Here is a 26,927-nt window from a genome sequence, read left to right as displayed (position 1 = left end):
AAACCAGCCAATACTCTCCTGAGGTGGCTTTTATGTGGGTGATTGTTGCCTGGGTTTTGTCAAGCAACTTGGTTTTTCTCCAGATTGACACGGTTCCTGCCTGTGCAGTGTCTCGGTGGGCTGTGGGGCAGCCCAACACGCTGAACCCTCCCAGACGCTTTTCCAGCCATTTCTGTCCAAAATCTGGGTCTTGGGCATCTGGAAATTCCAGCGGCAATTCGCTCCACACCGTACACCACGATCATAGGATGGACGGCCATAAGGACAGGACGCTGCTGTTAAACGAGTTCCTCGCGCTACAAGTATAAAACCACATTCTGGTCCTACATGGGTTTTATGCCAGTGTTTTTACTTTAACCAACTATTTCACAGCCTTTTTCCACCCTGCGCCCCGCCGGGCCGTGGATGCAGACTGCGTGCTGCAGGGGTGTGAAGGAGGTTTGAGGGCGGCTTTGGGCAGCGCTGTCCGTGCTCCCCAGACGGACACAACCCCTCGGTGTCCCCGCCGTGTGAGAGCGCCCGTGAAGCCCTCAGGACACGGCCTGTGGAGCATCACCACGCTCACACATCACCACGCTCACACACCACCCCGGCCCGGCCCGCCTCCCGCCCCTCAGGCGGGCTCCCGGCAGGCCCCGCGCGCACAGCCCTGAACTACCACTCCCGGCAGCCCCCGCGGCGCCCAGCAGCTCCCCGCCCGGCCCCCCACCGCAGGACTCCATCTCCCAATAACCCGCGCGGTCGCCCGACTCTTCATTTCCGGGAGCGGCGCCGCGTCCCTGGCTCGGCGGAGGCGGCGGCGGCCGGAGCGCGGCGAGCGGGGCCTCCTGGGGCCGGCGGCGGAGGGAGCGGGGCCGGGCGGGTCTCCGGGCGGTCGGAGCCATGCTGAACATGTGGAAAGTCCGGGAGCTGGTGGACAAGGCGTGAGTACGGCTGGGCGCGCGCGGGGGACCGGGGGCGGCTCTGCCGTGGCCCCTCAGCCGGGCCCGCGCTCCCCCCGCCCCCCCCCCCAACATGGCCGCGGCCCCTCCCCTGCTGAGGTGGCGGCCTCACACCCCCTCTGTGCCCGGCTGACCCCGGCCCCGTTGTCTGTCCCTGCTTTCGTCCCTATCCTCCAGTGACTGCCCGGGGTGGCCCCTGAGCGTCCTCCCGGCTTGTCTGAGTGGCCCCTCCGGGGCTGCAGGCAGGCAAGGGTTGCTTTTCAGGTAGTCTGTGGCCTTTCCATTATGGCTGGCTGCTTTCCCTCCCCTCTCGGGCGCATCTCGGCCCTTCCAGCTCTTGGCGGTCAGGGATTCAGCTTTGGGTGTCCCCTCCTGTGCCGGGGTGCCGGGCTGTGTGTGCCCGGTTTGGTGTTGGAGCCCTTGGAACGTGTCTCTGCGGGATTGGCTCCCAGCGTGGCCCTTAGGCCCCTGAGGGGGAATAGACAAGTCTCTCAAAGCAGGAGGAGGGTAAAGAATCTCCTGCACCTTTCCAGAGAGCCTCCCAAGTCACCCCACGCTCTGTAAAGTGTTTCCCTCCTTCTTAAGGCCAGGTTTGCCTGCGATTGCCATTGACTCACGACCCCGGGTCGTCCAGAGGTGGAGCTGGCAGAGGACTGAGATGTCCGTTCGCACCCCTTACACATTTAAATAGCTCAGATATTTACAAGTTTGTTTCCTTGAATAGGGCCTCCTCCCATTGAAAACTTGGCTTTGGGCTTGGTTAGGTGATCGCTGTGTTGCAGATGGAGAGCATGACGTTATTATTGCATGTGTCAGCCGCTCCTTCGTTTTTGGCATGAGAAAAATTTGATACGGTGGAGAATCTAGCAAAAGCTGTTTTGTCTCCTCAGATAATAAATCTGTAGGGGATAGTCTGGAGCACTTCTCCATCACTCTCCTCAGTGGTGCCCAGTGACAGGAAAAGGGGCAGTGGACATAAACTGAAACACAGAAGTTCTGTCTGAATATGAGGAGAAGCTTTTATACTTTCAGGGTGACAGAGCACTGGAGCAGCCTGTCCAAAGAGGTTATGGAGTCTCCTTCTCTGGAGATATCCAAAACCTGGCTGGATGTGGTCCTGTGCAGCCTGTTCCAGGTGGACCTGCTTTAGCAGGGGGTTGAACTGGATGATCTCCAGGTCTCTCCCAGCCTCAGTAATTCTGAGTTGAAGATGTCTCTGCTCATGGCAGGGGGTTGGCCTAGATCTCCCTAAAATTACTTTCCAATCCAAACCATTCTGTGTTCTATGAATTGTGGAATGTTCAATGGAATAACTGGCTGAAGGTCTGCAGATCGGTATATACCAGATGATAATGACAGACGGTTGTACCTGCCCTTGCAAGTCAAAAGTCTTTCAAACCTGAGGTTCTGTTTTAAACTTTTTAAAATTTTTGTTTCTCCAGAAAGTTTTTAAAGGGGCTTGTGTGAGGTATAGGCTCCAAGATGGCAAACTGAAGAGAAGTGTCAGGTTATTCATGATAATTCAACTGTTTTGTTCATGGTGCTGTATGCTACTCTGAGACTTTTTTAGGCCAAGATTTGGATGACATTTAAAACCCACTATGATTAAGTGTTGTCCTGAGGAAGTTATTTACTTTTTACAGCTTCTTGTATACAAAATCAACCCTGGATAAAGTAGTTTTAATAATGTGACAGATGAGGTATTTGGGAGTACAGCCCTGACTTGAGTTCCAGGACCTTTCAGGGAAATAAAGTTTTCCCTAAGTTTTACTTGTGCACTTTTTGTCTGTAGGATTAATGATCTCTGTACCATTGTAATATTGTCACTGTTTTTAAAATGTTTGCTTCTAAGGATATAAGTTGCTAAATCGAACAGTATATCAAAATCTGAATTAGAAAATATATCCATTTCCAGAACAGATGCAAGAAGTGAACATTTCCAATAGTAAAAAATTGGGTTTTTGAACAAACTTCAGTTTTCTGGGAAAAACATTATCCAATTAAAGCAGATTGTTTATTTTTAAAACGGGGAGGAGGGGCAGGAGGAGTCTGCAGAGTAAATAGTATTTAGAGACATCAGGATCAATAGTCCCATTGTGTGTGGTGCAGATTTGTCATAATGTCTTCTGTCTTAAGGCCATGACTTACAAAATTCTCTGCAGAGAAGGCTAAATGATATAATCTGCCTCATAAATAACAGCTGATGCTGTGGCAGCAGCACACTGAACTTTAACAAGAAACTGCCCTTCTTTCCTTTAGAAGGTGTTATGATTACATGAGGATTTTGAAAATGTGCGAATAGCCTGAAATTTTCCTAGTTCAAACCTTGATAGCTTTGATAATGGTTTTGAACTCTGCATCTTGGTTCCATATTCAGCTGATACTTATCTCAGAGTTTCAATTTACTCATCTGGGGTTTGTTTTTTTTCATTCTTATTTGTGCTTCAGTGGCTTGGTTAGGTCAGCGATTTCAACATGGGGGACTTTTCTTACACAATTCTCAGATACTTCAGTGTGTGAAGGTTCTGTAAGGGGTGATAAATAGCTGTGGGTTACTTTAAATGCAAAAACCTAGGTTAAAATGGTAACCTGTTAACATTCTTTGAAGTCTTAGAACCAAAAAATAAGTTAGCAACTGCAAAATACATATGAGAAATTCAAATTTGGTTTTAGTATTTTTGTAGTATTTGGTCTCTATTTCTTTGGTGTGGTTGGAATTGGGCAGTGAAGTCCATCAGGTAAATTCCACTTTGTAATTCTCTTCACACCACACTCACCTCTTATTTTTATGTTAGCGTTTTCTTGTAACTCCAAAGTATAGATCTGCATCCTGTTGTGCATGAGACAGTTATTTCAGATACTGAGTGGTAGTCTTATTGTATTTGAAGTTTAGGAGGAAGATTCTGTGGTAGAGTAGTAGATTAACTATTCTAGGATGTGATGGAATCCTTTTGTGTACGTGTCTTGTTCTGCCCTTTGTTAACTTCACTGCTTTTCAATGCCAGTGCAACTCCCTCCCTTAAATATTAAGTACCTTGATTAGGTTTGACTGAACAGTAATACCTTGTTTCTGACTGGGCATTGTGAATAAGGTTGCAGTTTAAATCAAATAATTAATAAAAGCCTGTCTGTACCTAGTAAAATCTGCTTGTCATAAGGTTTATTCTTGAGATTTCAAAGTAATGGTCAAAATTCTTCCACCCTCCAATTTCTTAATGGGTCCTGCAGTGTGGGTAAGAATTCAGGTGTATAAAATTATATTGAATTTCTGGTTAGTGTATAGTTTAGAAGGTGCAGGTCTACATATTCTTTATTTCTTGTGGAGTAAATTCTATTTCATATTATTATGTGAATAAATTAACTTAAGAAGGCAGCTTTTCACTTTTGTGTTCACTTGTATGGGTTCTTTTTCCCCAGTAATTCAAAACTGAATTGGAAAGTAAACGAAACAGTTGGAAAATAAATGCAGCCCTCTGTGTTCAGCTGGTTGGCTCCAGGACAGTGAACTCTGTTTAAATGGCAGAGGTTTCTGATGGCTCAGGGCCAGCGTGGTGCTTGGTGCAAAGTTGGTGAGTCAGGTGGCAGTTCTGAGTCACTCCTGAGGCAATGTCAGAGATTTCTTGTTCCATTCTCTTTTGTCACAGGCTTAGGTGAGGGCTGCAGTGTTGCTGTGTCTCCTCAGCATTCCAGGCAGGAGGTGGCCAGTTCTGTGACAGAGCAAAGAGGCACATGTCACACACTGGAGCAGCTGGTGGGAGTGTGAGCTGCAGGAACATTTGGCAGTGTGCAGGAGTCTGGTCTCCCTCTCTCCCACTGCTCTGGTGCAGCAAGGGATCTGCAGCGTTGTCTCTGGATGCTCTGGGGAGAGCAGCCCCAGATATTGTGGCACCATGGCAGAGGGCTCAGGTTACCCCATGTCTGCTCTGAAACAATGCTGCAGTTGTGGTGAAACTTGAGGCCAAGTGTTGCATTTGCTGCTTGTGAGCTGCAGGAGACTAAGGATCTGCAGACTGCCTGGTACTGGTTAGGAGCAGCTTACACAAGAAAAGTCATATTTTTGTTGGTATAGGTGTATCAGTATTTTGATAATCAAATCACCGAAGGACTTAACCAAGTTTGTCCTCAGTGTCTGATAACAGATTTGGCAAAAGCTGTTGTAGTCACTGAGGGCAAGTTCAGGAGTCCTGGCTGTGGACGTACAGAATGTTGTGCAACTTGGTAACTTCACTTTTAAGTCTTATTGGACAAGTACATGTGCTTTGTGTTCCCTGTGAGATTTCTAGCAGAGTTCTACAAAGAAAACCTCATGGCTTTTTTTTAAAAAAAACCCAAGGAATATTTGGAAACCTTGTTAAAACAGGTTTTAATTTGTCAGAAACTTGAAGGTATAAGCTTGGCCTAGTGGCCAAGTTCAAAAGCCAGGCCATCATCTCTCTTTAGTTCTGTTGAATTTCCTCTTCCTTAAGCAGAAACTGCTGATTCTGATTTTACTGAAGGGTTCCTTCATGCTGTTACCTTGCACAAGAGGGTTCAGCTCAAAGCAGAACCCAAAGCAGTGTTTGTATATAGGTAGCAAGGCCAGCTGGACTCCTCATTGCAGGAACTTCTCTCTTAATAGAAGATGTCATGTTAACATTTTTGCTGCCGGTTTCTGTCACAGACATGTGGGACATGCAGCAGGCAGCCTGGAGGACCTTTGGACCCACTGAGATCAGATTGCTGCCTATGTAACAGTGTGGTGAGACTTTGCAGCCACTTTCTTTAAAATTCCATTGCCATTCTTAGCTTTTGTCATCTTCTGCATGCGTGACCTTAATGTGAGAGCTCCTTCTAGGCACCTTTCCACACATCAAAGGATTAGAAACAGTCTCATGAAAGAAGGGATGAAGGTGACAGGTGTGAATGTAGTTGGGACAGCATTACCCACATGTTGATTTGCATTAGTTCGGCTGAGTGAGGTAGTTGTCACTTTTATGTAAAAACTAAAGGAGAGAGCCTCTCAATTTCTTGCCAGTAATAGGAATATAACAGTTGCCATAGTCCTGTTTTGTTCCATGCTCCTTCCAGTTCAGTTTTGGCCACCTAACTGCCCTCTGACTGCTTTGCTGGTAGTGCTCTTGGCCACACCTTTCTAGTGGCCCAGCAGGAACGTGTTTGCACTCCCTTGTGTTGAAGAGTGGGAGGTGAAGTGTTGCAGAGCTGTTTCCATACACTTCACAAGCTTGATGAATTGCCTCAGTATGTAATAGTTTAATTTCTTTTTAACTGGAAAGCAAATAGTCTTGTTTAGAATTGATTGTAATAGGAAAGCATTATAACACTTTAAAATTTATTTTAGAGGTAGGCACTTGGGTCTTTTATTATTTATTCTGATAGTACATCTATGCAAAGAGAAAGGTTTTTTAGTGTTTAGGGAAAAGGAGGGATTAAAAAGAGCTGTTGTCATGAGCTCAAATAGAGCTAGGCAGGGGAGAAGTTCTGGTTGATAAACAGCATGTTTTCTTTAGTGCTTCTAATTGTACAGTCGGTAAAAGGGAGGGTAAATTATTGGTAAAATGGAGTGAATTACTGCTTCTATTGTCATTGCAATTTCTCGCTGTGTAGCCTAAAGTGTGTAATGAGACCTTACACTTCACTCCCAGGTCTCACAGATGAGGGAAACTAGGAAGATAATTCTGTCAAATAAACCAAGGTACATTGTGCTGGTAACAGTTAAAATTCTGCATTTGTTGACTTCCAGTCTTATGTTGCTCTCTGCTACCTCATGGTGTCTGCAGGATACTAATGTGATAAATGCATCCCAGTCGTTTCCCCTACGATTACAGACCTTACTGTTGACTTTTGGTTGTTCTGTGCCTGTGGAATGCTCATGTTTGCCCAGAAATAGGCAGGATCCCATGTACCTTTATAGGCAGGATCCTATATGTACCCTTAGCTGGGGGCTTTCAATCCTCCAGCCTAACTGCTTTCTCTTTTTAATGTGCCTGTAATTGTTCTTATTTACAGGCGATTTTCTTGTGGCTCATGGATTTGTCCACCCAGACCATTGAGCTCTTTAATGAAATGCTGTTTGCTGTTCAGTAATAGCAGATATTATTGTAAATGATCCATCATACACTATATCCAGCAGAAGGGTAAATGACTGTCTAACATTTGTCCATTACTATCTGAATCTTCTGAAACTCCTTTGCTTCAGTGCCAGGATCATTTAGTTTTCTCTATATTTAAGATTTATTGTGGTTTGCATAAGCAAGATCTTCAGGGCAGTGAACACTTCCAGAGTTTTATGTAAGAGACAGTTAGTTAACCCTCATTGCATCAGTTATTCTCCTATTGCTGCTAAAGAGGTGTCCTGCTGATAACTGCTTTAAGAACAGCATATTGTATTATTATTACAAGCAAGATGATGATGATTATCTTCAGCCCTGGAAGGGCTTGTCCTCTGTGTGGTCACCAGAGAGCTGGGAGAGGGAAGAAAGTCTTGGCAGTACAGAGGAGGACTGGATTTGAATGTAGCATTTGGTTGTGCAGCCAGGCATGGCTGTGTCTGCCAAACACTTGTAACAGCAAGTTACTTCTTAGGACTTTCCTCCTTCCTTTAAAAAACTTCCAGAAAGTTGCTGGTATTTATAAGGAAGAAAAAGGGTTCTAGTCTTTGGGCCATGTAATTGAGTATGGGAGATAAGCATCAGTGAAAGTATTATGCTCTGTTACTTCACATACATAGATATGGTGTTCTCTTGTTTGAATATTCAAACAGGCAGGCTGGTGGAGTAATCCATCAAACAGGCAAGTGTGACAAGCTGATGGATTTATTAAGAGCTGGCATAAGGTAATTGTGGCCAGGCACACAGTTCCATCAGCACATTCCAAGTGGTGCTTTTGTTAGTGCTCCTTCAAATGTGTTATTGCCATTTTACACCCTGTGCTAGCTGACAATAGTCTGTATTATGTTGTGTAAGGCAAGCTCAGGTGTTGGGTTTATGTATTTTCAGGGAATCTAAGTGATGGACATGTGACAACTTCTGTGTTCTTAAGATGTTTCTCAAGAAGAGCTTTGAATGTCCTTGGCAAGCAGGACTGGGCTCCTGCTTGGGGAGTGCATGGAGCTGGTCAGAGATAAGAGCCTTACCTACAGCACTGTGTCCTAAGGATCAAGGTGCTTAACTCAGTTCTATGCTAATTCCTCTTGGTGGTGTTGCCAGTTAGTGTATTACAGAATATTAGCTGTTTGCATAATTGAGTCATATATAAGGTATAATTACTTCCCAAGCATTGGACACACTACTGCTTTCTCTCCTAAGGCTTTGCTATTTCAATACTGCAACTGTAAGTGTTGCAGTTGTCCTAAAATATAATCTTAAAATGCTGATCTGATTTTTTTTATTTGTCTCCATTCATTTCAAGTTAAATGGATTTCTGTATTTATATGAAAATTGTATTTTTTTCTAAAAGATGAGCCATTGGAGAATGAGTGAAGCATTGCTTCACAGGATGGTAGGTTAAGAATACAAAAATGTACTGATTGAGAATTGTGTGCTTCATTCTGGAACTGTTGTAATATCTTTCACTGATTTATTCTGAAGTTTGAGTACAACTTGTCTAAAGTCAATACAAGAATTCCAATTTGAACTCATCTCCAGCATACAGAGTGTGACTTATCTGTTGCTTCAAGTTTTAAATACTTTGCTGGCATGTGCTTGATGAGGAACTTCAGCTTCCAAATTACCACTGTGTGTTCTGAATTTGAGATGGTATTTAAAGAAGAGGGGTAGGAAATTGAAACTCCTTGATTAGAGCTGTTCCCTATAATAGTTTTTTTTACTGATATAAAGATGTACAGTATCACAACATTTTGTTAAAAGTTGGCTGTTTAACAAACTTTGTTTAAATACTTATCTCAATTCTTTGTATTCCTAAGGCAAAACTAATGTAGGGCAAGAGAATGAAAAGCTGAATTAGTAGCAAATGTACCAAGTGAATGAAGCAGTCAGATTTGCAGTTGGTCTTTTTCCAACTCCTTGTAGTGATCTGGATCTTACTGACACAGGTCAAATATGGACCCAGTCAGACACAAGGGTTGACAGCTGCTGTTGTGTTTCAGTTTGGAGCAGGAGCTTTATTTACCTGTTCCACGTGGAATGAAGAGCTGTTACAGAGCTGAGACTTGAACAGTGCTTGGTAGCCTCTTTAGGAAGAGCAGTTGTGTAGAAGAGCGAAACTCTCCAGAACAAAATGGTCCTATTCTGCCTCTGCAAAACAAGACCTGATTCTAACTGGGGTATACTTTTTTTTTTTTTTTTTTTTTTTTTTTTTTTTTTCCCAAGATATGCTAAGGTAAGGTCATGTGAAATTGTTACAGCTTGCAGCTTGGTCTCTTACTTCTTTCCAGAAAGTTGTGTAGGCTATGGTGCTCTGAGTACTCTTGAGTATTTTTTCAGTGCCAGTTAGGAAGAATATTCATTACTTATTCTTGCCTTGTGTGCTGTGTAATGATGGTGTTTGGTTGCTGTGTGAGGAACTGGAGAGAGGAACAGACCCAATTGGCAGCTCTTTGTCTCTCAAAAGGACTTTGTAAATTATCTGGGTTTGAGTAAGAGTAGTCCTCTAAACCTGTCTACCATACGATTGTGTTGCACATTTGAGGAAATGATGTTGAGATGGGAGAGGGACCCTTAAAGTTCTTGTGTAAGTGAAGGACGTTGAATACAGAGTGAAGTCTCCCCTTGTACTTGCCCTGAAATCTCAAACACAGTCTCAGCACTTTCACCAGTAAGAAAACATAACCCAAGCCATGAAATGGGAGTTTGTAGTTTCACAGTCAGTGTGAGCGTAGGCTGATGGTGAAAGAGGTTTCACAGCCTCCCGTCTGCCACAGCCTGCACACTTCTCTCCCTTTTGCTGGCACTTGCCGACTTTCTGCTTGATGAGAGAATCTCTGACTAACCAGTTGTTTTTGCCAATTTAGTTCTCCACTGGATTGGGCCCCTGGTATAGTTAACTCCGTGGTCACAAAAATATTTGTACTGGCATAAAGGAAGGAATGGTTTTTGGGCAAGAATAAGTGGCTAGGGGCAAAGTACAAGTCAAGTGCAATACACCCTTAGCATGTGATTTCACAAGCAGGTTGAAGAGCTCTAAGATTATTCTTCTATTAACAGAGAACCAGCTGATTTTTATACCTGGCCATTCCCTGTCTTTGCCTTCCTTGTGCTGCGGGTGTGTGGTTCAGTATTTGCTAATAACAGCTAAACAAGCCCCCATGGTTTTAGGGTTCATAACTGATTTGGCCACGTGATTTACAAACAGCTGCTCATGGCATCACAAACACTTGTGGTGATGGGGAAAGGACAGGAAGATTAGTTGTTCGAGCCTTTTTCTGTTTTAAGACATTTTTACTTATTTTTGTTATTTAAAACTGTACTGTTATTGGTTTGTTAACTGCAAGTTTCAGTTTGTTTAAGGTTGTTCTCCTCCTATCTCATGTATCACAGGTTGAAGGTCCCAAGCCAACCTTTCTGTTTGTATCACTGTTGTGATGGGGAGGGTAAGCATCAATATTTTGGTTCCACTCTTGGGTCACAAACTTCTGAGAGGGTATAAATTAAAATATAGTTTTGTGTCTTGTGTGGTGCTACTTTGGGTCATTCAGGCTCGAATTGATCTCAGGATCCAACAGATCTTCACATGAGAAGCTTTCAGTTCAATTTCTGCAGCTTATTGTAGTAGAAATACTGGTAGTCTGTATTTGGGTTATAGCAGGGTGGTGAATGGGTATTCTGTGTAGACTGTTAGTTTAAATAGATTTAATCTTTTTAGAGGTGTTTGTTTTGCCACTAAGAATGAAACTGCATTACACCAGTATTGTGTCTGTTTATGAGTTATAAGGAAACCACCTCAAAGTTGTACTTTTTTCTCCCCTTATCCAAAGGGTGTGTCCTATCCTGACCAGTTAAATATTGACTGTGTGCTTAATAGATATTAACTGGTTCATTTGGGATACAATTAGAAATATTAGTGTATATTCAACTTATTTAATGAGACTGGCCTGCATTTTTTTTAATCTGTTGTAATAATAATGAGACCCATTGGGAATTAGTTAGGGAGAGGTTTTTTCTCTGCTCCAGTCTGAGTCAGAGCAATAAATGTGTTTCTTGGTGGTTACTCTCCCCATCCTGTCAAGCTGTTTAGAATCATCCTAATGTAGGTTACAGGCTGTGCTCAGTGTTTCCTCTCAAGACATTACTTTATACTTAGTAAACAAATACCTCCCTGTGTGGTTTTTTGGGGGTGTGTGTTTTGTATCCTACAAGACTATTCAGTTGGAAGGTTCTCTAAGACCATTTGGGATGTGAAGAGAAGAAAAAGGCTTTTAATAACCTTAGATAATTTTATTGGAGTTGTAGTAGGTGAATGCATCTTCTGAAAAATAAATTACTCTTGATAACTTACATCTGCAAATAGAGCTGATATCTTAAAGATTGCTGTCACTTTAAATAATTCCTTGTTTTGACAATTACTTAATTATTTAAACTGTTTCTCTATATGATCATGTGAAGTGTGGGGGAGATACTCTCTGTTCAGAGGTATTTATTGTCTAAATGAGTTAACTTCTATCGCAGTGTTCTAGCTCTCCTTGCTACCAAACAGATGATTGCATTTCTTGAGACAGCTTGAAAACGTAGTGCTAATAGACTCCTAATTGGCAAGTGCAGTCTCAGCCTTTAGACTGCCAGTGTTGTTTTTTTCGTTAATTACACAGTAACTGTAACTCCTGTAGCTGCAGACATTAGCTCAGAAAAATTCGGCAATCTTACTGTTAGTGAGTAAATAAATAAATAGTGCCTGTGTTGAGCCACTGTGAAATTTGTTTGTTGCAAATACACGGTGACACTTGAAATTACCATCTCTGTATGGACAGGAACCAGAAACTGGGTCTCTGAGGCAAATGGAGCAGCTCCTGTTACCTTTTTAGGACGTGAGTTACTTGATCTCCTGGAGGAACCAGTTTAACAAAGGGATACCTATGAAAGGAAAGGAAACATCATTATCCTCCACAAATAAACATGGCTTGGAAATGTGAAAGTTAATTTGTTTGTAATTGACCAGACTCATTTCACAAAAGAACACTTGCTTTCAGTCGAAGTGCACATTTTTGGGGATTTTGTTTGCCAAGCTACACTGTTGAGTTAATGTGAGGTACCAACCTGAAAATTTTAATGAAATAACATTAATATGATGTTGCTGTTGCAATACTTACTTCGAATGGTGTGTTCTTACTGCTTGTGCCCATTTTTGGATATGCAGCTGAGGATAGCTCTGGAAGAACACTTTGTCATTAACTATTAACCAAGATTTCTTTGTCCAGCTGCTTAATACAGCAGCAGCAGGACTGCTAGATTGTCACCTGCCTTCACGGAAAATAGAATGACCAAAGACAATTGGTATTAAACAAGTTTAGTCTATTTAGGGTTATGGTGACTAAATTTTATTCTTAGATAAACTTGTCGCAGAAGAAATGTGATAATTCTAGTTTATTAACGAACAAAGGATCTGAAGTAGGAAAGTATTTGAGTTGTTTTGGTTTGGTTTTTAATTTATTCTCAGCAAACTAAACAATTGTGCCATTCCCAGGAACTGGCAGTTCAGGATTGAAGGCCTGAGGGCAGAGCAAGTTCAGGAAGAGGATTGTATTTTGTCTCTGCCCATAAAATCTTGGATGCTCCCAGCTTATTCTGCAGAATTATCACTGCATACTTGCCTTTACTTTTTCCGCAGTATAATGGGCATCTTCTGACATTGTCAGGTTATGATGCTGAGAAGGTTTCCCCCTGCATAGCCCTGCTTGTGCTAAAGGTGTACAGAGTACTTACTGGGAGACTGCAAAGTCTTAATTGCAGTTTAATTATAATTTTTGAATTCCTTGTTCTTTGTTCTTAGCAAGGTGGGATGCAGAGAAAGGTTTAGTGTTTTGAGTACCTTCCTTCTTGGGAAGAGGGGGAAAATAGTTTTGGAGACACTGAAACAGAAGTTTGAAGGACCTTGATTGTGTGTTCTCCTCTGACTGTGTGCAGTGGAGTCAAGAAATAAGTTTCTTGCATCCAGACATATTCCATGTGATCTTACATAAAGACAGCAGCTTCCTTATGTTGTCTGCCATGTAATGGTCTTCTGGGCTGGATTTCAGTATTGGGTATGAAAGGAAATCCTGCAGGTGCATTAGACATCTTGGGTGTAGCAGCTACTGCAGCTCTTCATGGAATAATTCTTGCTTTCAGCTTCAAATAGCAAGTAGACTGAAAGGAACCAATTTTGAGAACAGAAGCTCATCAGCTTTTCTGTAGTGACATTGGCATTCTTTTTCTGGTTTTATTTTGATTTATTTTCCAGAAGTAAAAGGTCTGAATTCTCATGTTGAAGTGGTGCATTTTGGGGTTTGTTTTTGTAAACAATAGCAACTGTAGAATTAATTCCAGTAAGCTTAGAAGTAAGATTAGTAAATGATAATGCACTTCACTTTATAATTTCCAGGATAAAGGTCGTGATCTCAAGTGTTCCTTACTCCTCCTGAATACTTCCTCCTTAGCAATTCCACTGCAGGACATTTGCATAAATGATGGGAAACAACTGCTTAAGAACCTGCAATTTGATTATTTTGTATAAGCTGTTGTTTCCTCTTCCTTTCTCCTGCTCAGAAGTGCAGTTCAGCGTCTGCCTCAGCCTTAGGACATTTTCCAGGGTACAAGGCCATATTAAAAGTGCAGCTGAAGGTTTTCTGGTTTAGTTGCTTCACCTGCTACTTGAACCGTGCTGGTGTTGATGAGATACATGTCCCAGGCTTTCCTTGGTAATCCTTTGCTGCCACACAGGTGGACTTGGGAACTGTACAGATCATGGCTGTGTAGTTAAAGGCAGGAGGAAGCTGCAAGCCCTTCACAGGCAGTCTGGGTGTTGGGAATAGAGAGCAGCTTGTGTTGTAGAAGGTTTGGTATGTTCAGTGTGTGTGATTTATGTGCAGTTGGGAGGCTGGTGTCTGACTCTGGCTGCCTTGAGCCTGAAGGGCCAGGGAGAGGAGCTGGAGGAACTGGAGCTCTGGAGACAACAAGGGTAGCACTCCCAGAGTGGGACTCCAGGCAGATCTGTTCATGTTACTGAACTTTGCCCCCCATCTGATCGAGAAGAACTTGTAACAGGTGCTTACTGGTGGCTTAGAGGAATTACCTGTACTCAGATTTATTCCTCAAAAATTATCGCAGAAGGCAATTGATATTGCAAAGTCCAGGGGTGCCTGGGATGTCACAGTGCCAAAGTGGTAATGTGGCAGCAGAGAATGATCAGTTTGTGTGTTAAAAGCTTCAGTGCCTTCATTGTTTAAACTTTAATCAGCCCTCCCTGGTGGATTAGCAAGCATGTGTTTAGAGTAATGCTTAATTTGTAATAAATCTGGAATTAGGACAATGTTTTAATGGTACTCGGCTTGCAATGAAGGGATGGCTGAAACTACAAGGATCATTAAGCATGGCCCATTAATGTTGGGGTGTGTGGGTTTTGGCAGTGTTAAACTCCGTATAACTGCATGTTCATTCTTCTGTCCTCACCAAAGACTCGGTCAGCTGACAAATAATTGAAACAGTTCTTTGAGTAAAGTTTGGATTGAGGGAAAGTTTGGATTATTTAGAATTCATTGTGATTAGTTGTGATCCATTGTGAATGGATCTGTGCTGTTCACAGGTGCACTGGCTCTCCTGCAAATGTTCCTGCTTTTCCAAGTAAAATCTCTTACCTGCGCTATTCAGCTAATACACTTCAAACATGGGTGGCATCAGGACGTTTCCTTGGTGCATTTCTGTGAGCTTAGAACTCTTACAGGCTCTTCTTGGTGTCAGAAAACTCTGTAGGAAGTTTTTTGGTGAACACATTTCACATGAGTAGTAAGTGAATGGTTACAAAGAGCACAGAATTGCAGGAGCTTTAGAGAGTGAGGCTTATCTGAGCAGTGATACCTTTTGGGGATCATCTTAAAGCAGTAATGCCACATATTCTGAAATTCTGAAAACTTGAGATACTTCCTATACACAGAGGTCACTGCATAACGTTTGGGAGGGTGTGGAGTGTCACACCTACTCTTAGTATTATTTTCACTGTGAGGTTGATGTTTGGTTTCTTTCATTTCCTCCCTTCCTTCTGCCTCCATTCAAGGTCACTCTCAAATTTTTTTGTGGTCAGAAATAGGAAGTCTGAGGCACATAAGTGAGTTGAAGTTGCAGAGCTTCAAAGCTCACTGATGCCTCATGCTGAGCATAGCTATGACTTCCTTGTCCTCTGAAAACTGCTGCCCCTTTTGTTTGTGGTTTTGAAAGAAGGATAGGATCTTATCCTTCTTGTAGATATTTTTCTCTCAACATTAAAATATTGTGCCCCAGTCTTAGAAAACTCAGTGACTGGAAGTACATTAAAAATCTGTATTGAAGGTTTCTTAAAATACTTGAGCTGTGGGCTTGAATGTGGTCTCAATTCTGTGTGCATACAAGGGAGGAAGTAGCACTTGTACTAATCTGGAGGAGGACTTAAGGTCACACCTTATGAGCATCTGAAACCAGCTTTTCATCTTCAGGGAAAGTTAAAGTTATATGAAAGCTACAAAGCCCAGAGAAACTCAGTTGATTGGAGGGTGTAAGCTATGGTGATAAGTGTTTCAGTCTCTTTCCCCCGAAATAATGTATTTAAACTTTAGTTTTACGTGGTAATTGTCTACAAGGGTTTATTTGGGTTGACATTTTTTGTGCTGGTATTTTATTTATATAAAAAAATATTCTATGGAAGTATCAGTTTGATTAGATGTAATTTACACTGTCTTATGTGGTCAAACCTTTATTTCCAGTAGAGGAGTCGCATTACCTGACTGGATCACACATAGGGAAAAATTAAAGATAAATCACCTGGCCGAGAATTCCCGATGGCATTTGCTGACTCTGGAAGTTTGGAGTGCAATCTGAATTCTATAATGAGATGTAGTTAAGTGTAACAAAAAAAAGTTACAATTGTTGCAGCTTGATTGTTACAGAATAAAAAACCCGAAGCATGAGTAACAGAGTAGCAAAATAAGCGTGAGGCCTGAGCAATAGTAAATTGAGCAATGTAATTACAGTGTGCATCTGGAGGTCTCTCTAGTGCTGCAGTTACAAAAGGTCGCACAAATTTCGTATGTCCAGTTCTTTTTGGACTATAAGCTGCTGCTGTGACCATAGCGTGTTGAACTTCAAAAGAGATCAAATCCACAGGAATAGGAGCTGCAGAGCAGTGACTCCACTCTGATGTGCCAGGTGGAAGCTCACAAGAGGCAAGGAGACTGAAAACCTGCACAGGGCAGTGGCAGCATCATTGTTACATCTGAATCAAAACCAGAGTTGCTGTTTAGTGTGTAACTGTCCCACCAAAGGGTCAGTTGTGGCCTCAATGGCAGCTTTTTTCCACTTACTGCAAAATTGGTTTTCATGCTTAAGTTTAATCAGATTTGTCACTTAAAGAATGCTTTAGGTGTAATTGTCCTCCAATTTCAACTAAAAATGTGACCTAAAAACTAATACTGAAAACCAGTGGAAATTGTATTATGGTGTTCTTACTATGTAAGTTAAAAGGAAATGTTTTGATTCATTCTACTTGGAGTGTAGCATTATTTTCATAAGGTACTTTTAAAGAATACTTTTTGAATTAAGTGTAATAAAATGACAACACTATTAAGCCTTTAAAAATGAACGGCAGAAATACGCATTTGAGGGGAAGATAGTCTGTAATGGGTGAAGTTCAGGAGATGGTAAGTGAAGAATGTGAGGGTGGGTGTTTGGAATGAAGATTTCCCATTAAAAATGGGGAAATAAAGAAATGAGTCTGGACTTTAAATGAAGGTACACTTTGTATAGAGTTGGTACAAACCTACAGCCAGTATTATCAACATGGCAAAATTCTTCGTGAGTTTGAGAACTTACTTACTACCACATATTAAGATACATAAAGCAGCCATGTATCTGTTGGTGAACCACAAAGGATTGTTTTATATAAGAGTAGGAAAGTATTAACACTGACATACTGCAGGAATCTGCAGTAGGAGAGGTGAAATCAGTCTTAAATCAAGTGTGGGAGGAAGTGTTTGTTCCTTGCACAAATACACTTTAAAACTGCCATGTTCCTATGCTTTGTGTTCCCAACATCTGCAAAAAATAATTCAGCTGCAGCAAGCAATTGCAAAACCATTTAGGATATAGAATTCTGCAATTGGGAACTTCTGAGAGGGGGGAAATTTGAAAGGGAAGACTTCAGTAAGGTGCACTGTTGATGTCTGTAAGTGAGAGGCCTGAGTTCTCTAACAGGCTGCAATTTAATTTTCAAAGTCGCTGGGGTTTTTGACAGTGTGTGTGGTGGATTTGGGGCTGTTTTGTTTACGTGGTAGTCTTTTGTGATTAGAAGTTGTAAGGCACAGGAAATAGCTTTATAGTTCCTTCCTCCCACAAGTTGTAATTCATTTGTGGCCACCAGGATGTTTTTCTTGGCTTATCTCTTTCTGTGCAGTTTGCCTTGCACATCTGCCACATAAATTATGAAACTGAACTTGAAAAGCTGAAAATGTATTTCAAATCCTACTGTACATAATGGAGATTGTATCATTGGTCAGAAGGAGTGTGACTGCTCCTTGCATAGAAGATCTGGAATAATACCTGGCATTCATGGACTAAACTGACTGGTGTCATGTTTGTCATGGTTCTTGAGGAGTGGCTGAAAAATAAAGAACTTCAAACGGTCAAGTATCACTAATGTTGTGCTGTTACCTCTCTGTAACCTGAGGTATTTCACCAGGCATTTTGGCAGATGGGTCCCCATCTGTTTCTTTGTTGAATGTGGACTGCTGGCTTCCTATTTGGTATCCATATGTTTTATCTGTAAGGCTCTAAATCTAAGCTGCATGTTTTATAACAAAAGTGACATTACTGACAGGAGCAAAATGAAAATGCATTAAGTTTGTTACATGTTTTTTAGTTAGTTTGTCTTCACCCAGCAAGGGGAGAGAGGCTGGCTGAGATTGAATACGTGAGTTCACTGAAGGGAAAGAGCAGCACCATCTTTATTTTGGAAGGCGATTAATGTCTTCTCTGAATAATTGCTAATAGCATTAGGTGCACAGATTCCTGAATATCCATTGTATTGTTTGGGATAACAGGTGGATAAATGATGTCCTCTGTCTGTGAACCAGTCTGCACATTGACCTCTTGAAGCTAATGAGTGACAGAGAGTCACTCTGTGAAATCTTATCCTGAAATACATTTTTAAATCTGGTCCTGAAATGCATTTTTTCTGTTTGTATATTAAATCCTTCCAGTTTCTTGGAACACAAGTTTGGACCAGTGGTGATATGAAATCCTTCAGAGCCTGAAGGAAGGGGTGCTCACAGAAACAATGCAGCTGATGGCTGCTGGCCCTGGTTATGGGGTGCTGTTCACTCCGTGCCCTGGCCTCGGCAGCGCTGTGCGGATCGGGGTCGGTTCTATTTTAGCTCACCAATTCAAACGCTCTGTCGAAAGTATTTCATGCCCAGATGGATAAGTATTAAATGATTTTTTTAATTGGCAAAAGTGTTTCTGGAAACTAATTAACAGTTTAATGGATGCCAAGATTCCTGCACCTGGGAGTGGGGGAGATGTATCCTGTACTCGGGCAAGTTGTGTAGCTTTTCTGTTTACTGTGTGTTCTCAGTAGTTGAAACTAGTTTCTGCATGCAGTTTCAAAAAGGATCATTTAACATTAAAGCAACTTCTTTGCATTCTCAGAAAGCTTTCTCTCTATTTCCACCTCTCCTTTACAGGAACCTTTTAATCTAGCTACTAAAAATAGTTCAGATGCATGACTCATAGGAGTTGAATGGTGAGATTGAGATGGTGTTCACTCCTCTCTGAGGGCTTCATCTTAAATGCATGTGTGTCTGTGGGTGGGGGTCTTCTAGATAACTGTATTGTGAAAATATTGCCTTGTCTCTTCTCCAGATGTTGAATGTTCACTTGGCTCATTATATAATGAATTCAATCCTTCACTCCTTTAAAACACAAATTCAAGTACAATCTCAAATATCTAGAAGCAACTCTACATTATATTAGTGTCATTTTGCCTTAAGTTGTCAGCCCCTCTGCTGGTTTTCGGGAAATCTGAGCACAAATTGCTACTGTTGTGTTTAGATAATACTCCTAAGCCATGTGCCGTGGATCCTGTGAGCAGTCACTCGTGGTCCCTGCCTTGTCCTAGTGGGTGACTGCGGCTTCTCAGCCGGGAGGGAGCTGTCGGGAAAAGCGGCTGCTGGAAGACAAAGGCTCAAACTGCAGGGGCAGGGAGCTGGCTCAGCCTCCGGCTGTGAGTTACTGCTGCCTTGTTCCGGGCTTTACCTGGAGCTACCCCCGTGCTGGTAATGCACCATCCCCTAGAGAATGCACTGCCGTTGTCACCTGGCTGCCTTGCCATGGACGTGGTGGGATGTTTGTGTGAAGATAGGAAAGTGAATAAATGTGTGTGTTCTTCTCTGTTCAGTTCAAGCAAACTTTCCATGTGCTGTAACTTAATGTTTTCTTAACTATTTTGTGCATCAATGAACCTTCTAGTTGGATAGTGCAGTCCATTGGGTTTTAGATCCAAGAAGCACCAGCACAGAGCTGTGGAATTGTTCCTTACTGGAGTTTGTCCATGTGGAATGTAAGGACTGTTGGTAATGGTCTCCTTTGCCATGTCACCAGCTGAGGTGATGAGATTTGATTCAGAGTCAGTAACATCTGTTCTGTCATGACCAAATTTGAAGTGTGCTTTGCCTTTATTCACTGTGAAAGTCACAGGAAACATGGAGAAAACTTTCTAAAAATAAGGAAACTGCTGACAAAATTACTAAAAGAATGAGATTAAGCTATTACTATGTGAGACTGCTATTGAAAGGATAATGTTAAACATGTTAGTCAAAAGATAAAATCATGTTGTGTCTGTTTTGGCACATTAAATTACAAAAGGTTAAAATACTTGCTTCTTGTAAGACTTTGGCACCACACTTCATAGTACTGAACAGTAACAGAGCTTCTCTTGTCCTCTGTTTATCCAGACCCTCCCTGCTCTAATAAACTAATTTATTCTTTAAAAAAAATTCTTTAGTGTTGCTGTTTGAGTAGCATTAATGTTCATACTGGACATATGGTACATACACATGAGTAAAGCTTGAATTTTTTATTCTTCTGCTCTTAGTCTTTAAGCAGATATTTGCAGAGTGGTGTCTCATTGGAAGCTGTTAATGGTGGTAAAACGTACAAAGTTTCTCATCTCAGCTTTTAGTATTTTAGTGTTCCCAGTTGCAAAATTAAAAGAAAGAAAACAGAAGGTGCATAATCCAGTGGTGTCCTTGGAGTAATAGTTAAAGGCATAATATTATGCACATAGGAGTCCCATGTATACGTGATACTGTAATTGGTTTGAAATATACATTGAAAAAAATTTAACTGCGTAGCCAGATTTCTTGTTCCTGAGGCCGAGTCCCTCAGCACAGTGGGCAGCTTCCCAGAGGCTTGAGAAGTGTTTCTAATTAGGCTCACCCTGTCCAATCCAATACCTTTATCAACACTATAAAGAAACTGTTGTAATGTCCCCTCTCTGTGGCTTCTGGTTATTTTAGTTGTCATAAGATTAGACGTGGCATTTCACAAATCTTCTGTGGATCTGCTGCCCAGAGTTGTTCTGGTGTCCTCGGTGACACCACCCACATCAATAGAGGCTCTAATCCTGGCCGCGCATTAATGGAGTGCTCTGACTCTGCCCCAGGGCATACTCAAGGCTTTTACATTTGTGCAGAAACATGGGCAAAGATCTGTTAGGCTTTCTGATTCCTTAATATGTTTTCAAGTAAGTTCCATTCTGAATGGATGGATAGATATTTATTATTCTCTTATTACTTTTAGTGTATAAATACCTCCTTTTCTCATGGTGCTTATTTTTTCGAGTGCAGGTTAGCTGTGCACGTGCTGTTGGAAGGTTTCTGCATGTTTCAGCAACTGCTGGTGTTTGAGCATTCATACAAAATACTGAGTTTATGTGGTGCTTGAAGATCTGAAAATTTGATGTATAACACTATTCCTTTCCTGATGAATGGTTATCTTAGGAATAGTTCTTCCAAAGAACATTACTCCCAAAATCTGGCCTTGAAGTGCAAGCTTCCTTTAAGAGTTGTGATTTCCAGGGTGGTGAGGGAGCAGAGCACCACTGATGATGGAAAAAATGTGGAAGGTGGAGGAGATGCTGCAGGGGGAGCATGAAGTGGAAATACCTGTGTGATGTTCCTTAGGAAAGACCAAGGGCACTGAAGTATTTACTCCTTCTAGTGCTTTATGCTGAATCCAGGGGTCTCATCAAAGTGTTTAAATCACATAAACAAAAACTGTTCCATCTTTTCCTTTAGCAGGTTTGCTGGCAGTGTATTTAAATCATTGCTATGAAATGTTGTTTGAGGGTTCATTTTAGAGGAGACATTAGCTGAGAAAATACTCTTCCATTTATGTCACTGACCATATGCAGAGCCTTATGTCCCCACATCCATGTTTCCAAAGAATTTCTTATTTAAGGTATATGGTGTAGGAAGAACTAGGGTGGGATTTTTTTTCAGTGTGAAACCAGCAATGATTGATGTGGATAATTAGTTCAGGCACAACAAAACTAATTGTAATGTTACCAATTGGAAGCTATTACTAGAAGCAATACAGTTATAGTTGTGTATAAGTGACTGTAATCTCCTAACAGATAATTGACTTTAGTTAGAGCATATGAATCTGTAGAGAACACCTTGTGGTCCTGAGCAATGAAAAATCTTTGCTCTGAAACAAACATTTTAATTCAGGATGTAGTGTTTATTTAATTTTTTTTATTAGCATCTTGGGTGGAAGTACAATGATTTTACTTTGCCAGTATAAAAGTCGTTTAAAAAAGAATGTCTTAGTCTGGAAGAGGAAAAAGATTCTTTTTCAGTCATTATTTTGAGGTTATTTTATAGGGGGAGAAAAAAAAACCCAATGGTGATGAAGAGCTAATATGTTACTGAGAGCAGAATATACCTCATGCCCATCAGTATTGTCCTTCTGAGCATTACAGCTTGGTTCATGTGTTGTGTAAAATCAGAAGCCTGAGCAAAGTAGGCAGATTGGAGTCTGTTGAAATGAAACACAAATAGAAGTTTTCTGCAGATACATTTGTCACTTCCTAGTGGTCATGTGTATTTATGTCCACATTTGTGGGTTATGTTCAGTGTCTGCTGATAGCAAGGAGGAAGACAGGGCTGCTCCTAAAGTCTGCCTGTTTCGTGTGTCATCTGTGAAGTGTTCCTGCAGTCTGCAAGGTTTTATTTTCATACAGACCATCCACAAGCTGCCTTTCATTTTCCTGTTTCAAAGAAAAGTGCTGAGGATAATCTCAGGCCCGTAGGATTTTTATCCTCTTCATGCCTGAAAGTTGAAGTGTTCCCCGACTATTGCAGCTGTAAAGGTTGGAGAGGCAGATACTCGATGAGTGTTTTGGCTGTACCTTCACGGATTCTCTGATCTGAGTTTTATATGAGGACAGACAGAATTTCTTGTCTCCTCTTGCTGCCTGCTTGTTCCCCCTGATACCAGCTGAACATCATTCTTACCTCAAATGGTACAATTGAGATATGTTCAGTACTGGTCTCCCCTCTCACATCTCTCTCCTCTCACCCTCTTGCTTATTTTTTTGTTTTTTAGCATTCTGTAGGGTATGACACCAGGACCCAGATAATATCTTTATCTCAAATGTACACTTCTCAAAATGTAACTTAGAACAAAATTTGGAGCTATTTACAGTTGATTGAATTCTTTGAAAAACGCAGACAAAATAAGAAGGATTTCAGGGCACACGGTACAACAAGTAATTGTCAATATATATCACATGATAGTTAATAAAATGCATATGAAACATTTAAAGGCTTTTTTTCTGCTGCAGTTGGAGATGGTCAGGTATTTACAGCTATTACCCACTGACTTTATTAGCAATACCCATTTATTCACTTAAAAGGAATTTAGTCTCAGGCTTGAGCTACCTGTTCAGTGTTGCTGTAAATTGCAGATGCAAACATTTAAAGTTGCTGGAAAATTAAAAGCATTTTGCTGTCTGTTCCATAGAGATGTGACAGTGCCCTCTCTTGGCTTACGAAAACAATTTTATTTTTTAAAAAAGAAAATTATACTGAAATCACTTGAGAGGGGTACAGTAAAGAGTAAAAAGAATCTGTTGTCATTAATCTGTTTAAATAGACTTCAATGTAAGACACAGAAGAATGTAACAGTTTGTGATGTTCATGTCAACTCTATTGCTGTACCCTGATTTTGAATGTAACTTTTCAGAATACACATGTCCTGCTTAATATCTTTGTCCATGTCAAAAGTTTCTGTAAATGTTGTTGTCACGAGATTCCAGCGGTGCAGGGTCTGTGTCAAGAATTTGGGATGAACCCAGCTGTCCTCTGGCAGATGAGGGGGGCTGTAAACGCTGCCTGAGAAGTTCCTTTCTGTCAGCTCCGAGTGCTGCCGGGCCGATTGTTTGCAGAGCAGCCTGTCCCTGCGATCCAGCACGATTCCCTGGAAGCCGCCCAGGATAAACTAATCAGAGAGCCCCCCCTGGTGTCGGAAAGTGTCCTCGGATATTAAATTTATATCAATCACAGGAAGTCTTGGCAATCAAGCTAGTCACTTTTTCCCTTCACATCTGGACATAAATTATTTTTTTGCTGCAAAGGTCACAGGAATCATGGGTAGGGCAGGGAATGAGGGCCATAGAAAACATGGGAAAGGAAGAATAAAACTGTATTTCCACCTTTTTAGAAATGGTTATTTTTAAGTGACCTGGAATGATGCCAAACTATACAACAGTGAGGGATTTTTTTTTTCTCCTTGAAGTTTACATTTGTTGCTGAATTAAATATGGCTCTAAGATGCTTTGGTTCAGAATGGTTCATTCCATTAGCTCTCAGCTTGGCATTTATAAAAGAGCTTTCTCCTAGTTGCTGAGAACAATAACTTTTCTGCAGGAGGGGTTTAGAAGTCGAGCATGTTTCTGTACTTAGAGAGGCTTAACTGCACCTTTTTTCTCTTGGCATTACTTAATTTCCCTTGTTTTCCTTCCGTTTCCCCCTTCCAGCCCCGCTGCTGCTTTAGCCACGTGCCCTCAGCTCTTGCATAGCCAATGCAGCCGTTTATTTTTGTACACTTCAGTTTGCATCTCCTCAAGCATTTTCCATTCTTAATTTCTTCGCTCTAAGAAATTAAGGAAATACTTCATTTTATGCTTCCCCCTCCCAAGTCTCCATCAAGTCTCTCAAACAAATGCTGAAGGAGGGGTTATAAAAACAAGCAGAACCTTTCCATTCAGTTCTCTGCCTTGCCTTGCTTTGGACAAGGGAACCAGTGTGCAGGAAAATCCTGGAGCTTTGGGGTTGTGTTTTTTCCACGCATGTGGGGAATAAAGATGGGATTGGTTTACATTTGTATGTACAGTAAAGAAAATACCAGAAACAGAAGCTTGAGGTGCATTCAGCATAAATGAATTTGTAAAACCTTAATTGCTGTTCTTCCAAACTGCTCCTGTGTTCTTACATGCTTGTTGTAATATAGATAGATTCTGTGAGCTTGCTGATTATTTATTCAGTCATGTAGCTTATGCTCTCTTTAGACACAAAGTTGAATAAAATCATACATCAGGATCTGACAGCAGGAATTCTCATGCTGGGAATCCAAGATTAAGTCCAGAAATTTTATTCTGTTTTAACAATTACCTTCTGTGTCCCCTTTCAGACTTAAGGGGATTTCATTCTTGTTTCTGCTGTTTATAACTCCCAGTTCCAAGATCTTTGCTATCCTTATGCCAAATAAAATTGAGCAGGAGTTGCTTGAATGCTGCTTTGTGCAAACTCCTACATGGACAGAGGGATAACTGTTGGGATGACTACTGAGCATCTTGATTATTTTTTTTTCTCTTTTTTATTCTCTTATTTTTTACTTTAGCCTTCCGTGTGCTTTTTTTGTTAGTTTTTCACTAACACCTGTTTGGTACTGATGTTCTTGGTTTTCTCTTGTAACATTCCAAAAAAAATTGCCTCTGATTGAGTTATAAAGCCTCTTGGAAGTAACTCTGTACCATCACAAACCTGTAAGCAAACCATACCTAGCTGCAGAGGCCATCAGCTTTGACTCTGATGGTTTGGTTTGCATTTTAATTTGACCCAAAGCCATTTTTACTGGACTGAATCCAGCTGTAATGTAATCCCCAGTTTCTCATCTGTATTCTTGAAGACTAATAGAATAGTAAAACCTTCTTAAAGATAACTTAAATGTGGTGTATAGTGTCCTCAGGGTAACTTGTGCACTAAAGCTGTTTTCTTTCCCACTCTGTAGAGGTATCTCATTAAGTGAGATCTGCACTAGTGTCATTATTAAGTTTTCATGTGTTTCTCAGTTTTGATGCTAATCTTCATGTGTGTGATTTTTTTTTTTTCCTTTGCAGCACCAATGTGGTTATGAATTATTCAGAAATAGAGTCTAAGGTTCGAGAAGCAACCAATGATGATCCGTGGGGACCTTCAGGGCAGCTCATGGGAGAGATTGCCAAGTAAGTGATAATTTGACTCAGTGATGAAGAAAAGAAAGGTACATTTTATATAAGAATGTGAAATTTGGTGGTAAATCAACTCTATGGTATTCAGATTGGTAATGCCAAAAAGTTGCTGTAAATAACGTCATAAGTTTTTTATTGCATAATCATAGAATATATTAAAAACTGTCAAACAAAAAACGAAGCTCAGATATTTTTTAAATGTGTGATTTTTCGTATGGATCCTCAGAATTCTTTTAATATAGCTGACTTTTTTGAAGTATTTATTTTCAAAATGCTTTCTTGTAACTTTTCCAAAAACAGCAAAACATGTTGACTTCTTCCTCAAGCTTTTTTTTTTTTTGTGTTAAAATCAATTTGGGATTTGCATGGTTGATCAGTTGCAGTGGTTACTAGGGTATTCATATTCAGCATTATTTTCATTACATGTTAGTGAAGATTCTTTTACTGTCTCAGATTTTTTGAATTGCTCTTATCTTTTGTGGTCCTGGGATGTAAATAACTGATCTAAGAGTTAAAAAGCAGGGGCAGTTTTTTTCTGTTGAATGTCATCCGATGTGCCTGGGCTTAGATCACTCCTGCCATCTACTGCCAGCCCTGAGTCTGAGCAGGCTCTTGTGGCAGACCCGGGAAAACATTTCCCTGCTGCTTTTGTTCCCTTCTTTAGGGCAACGTTTATGTACGAGCAGTTCCCAGAGCTCATGAACATGCTGTGGACTCGGATGCTGAAAGACAACAAAAAGAACTGGAGGAGAGTTTATAAGGTGTGTAAGGATCAAGGCTTGGTGCTCACGCAGTGTCCTGGTGGAGTTCTTGTTTAGATAATCCTACAGCACTTTCTCCTCTAGCAACCTAGAATTTCTCCCCTAGCTGTTTTGTGATTCTGTTGGTGAAGTCAAAGGTGTTTTTCTAATGCTGTGTATGAAAAACCCAACGAATTTCTGGTTTTAGAAGCACATTAAGATGTTACTTAATGAACACAACAGAGCGATTCCGTTTTGCTGCTATTCAGGTATTAGAGTAGCACTCACAGTTTGAATCTACCCAAAGGAGTTGCTGCAGAGCTCCATGAGAAGGAGATGTGAAGTTACTGTGCTATCAGGAAAACATTTTTGAAAGAATTTAGGAATACCTGAAATAAAATGCAAACTAATCCTAATTTTCTGCCAATTTGTAATGTTTTAAAATTGTAGTTCACCTTTGAGTGGGCCAAATTTCCTTGCAGATCTTACATGACAGTTTTATGTCCTAACTGTGTTTTGGAAAAGACCAGAGTAGTTTGCATTTTTCTTGTCTTTGGTAGAG

General features: G+C 41.1%; 1 protein-coding gene across 1 annotated transcript in view; it reads left to right on the top strand.

The window, feature by feature from the left end:
- The first annotated feature begins 777 nt into the window (after positions 1-777).
- Positions 778-26,927, top strand: part of CLINT1 (clathrin interactor 1) — a 47,549-nt gene continuing 21,399 nt past the window's right edge. The window contains exons 1-3 of the mRNA XM_066329255.1: positions 778-923; positions 25,515-25,619; positions 26,290-26,386. Coding sequence (XP_066185352.1) covers positions 883-923; positions 25,515-25,619; positions 26,290-26,386 — 243 coding nt within the window. The 5' untranslated portion in view covers positions 778-882. The remainder of the gene's footprint in view (positions 924-25,514; positions 25,620-26,289; positions 26,387-26,927) is intronic.

The sequence above is a fragment of the Sylvia atricapilla genome, chromosome 14 (genome assembly GCF_009819655.1).
Source record: "Sylvia atricapilla isolate bSylAtr1 chromosome 14, bSylAtr1.pri, whole genome shotgun sequence".
NCBI lineage: Eukaryota > Metazoa > Chordata > Aves > Passeriformes > Sylviidae > Sylvia > Sylvia atricapilla.
The sequence above is the reverse complement of the archived record's forward strand: the minus strand, read 5'-3'. Positions and strand labels throughout refer to the sequence as shown.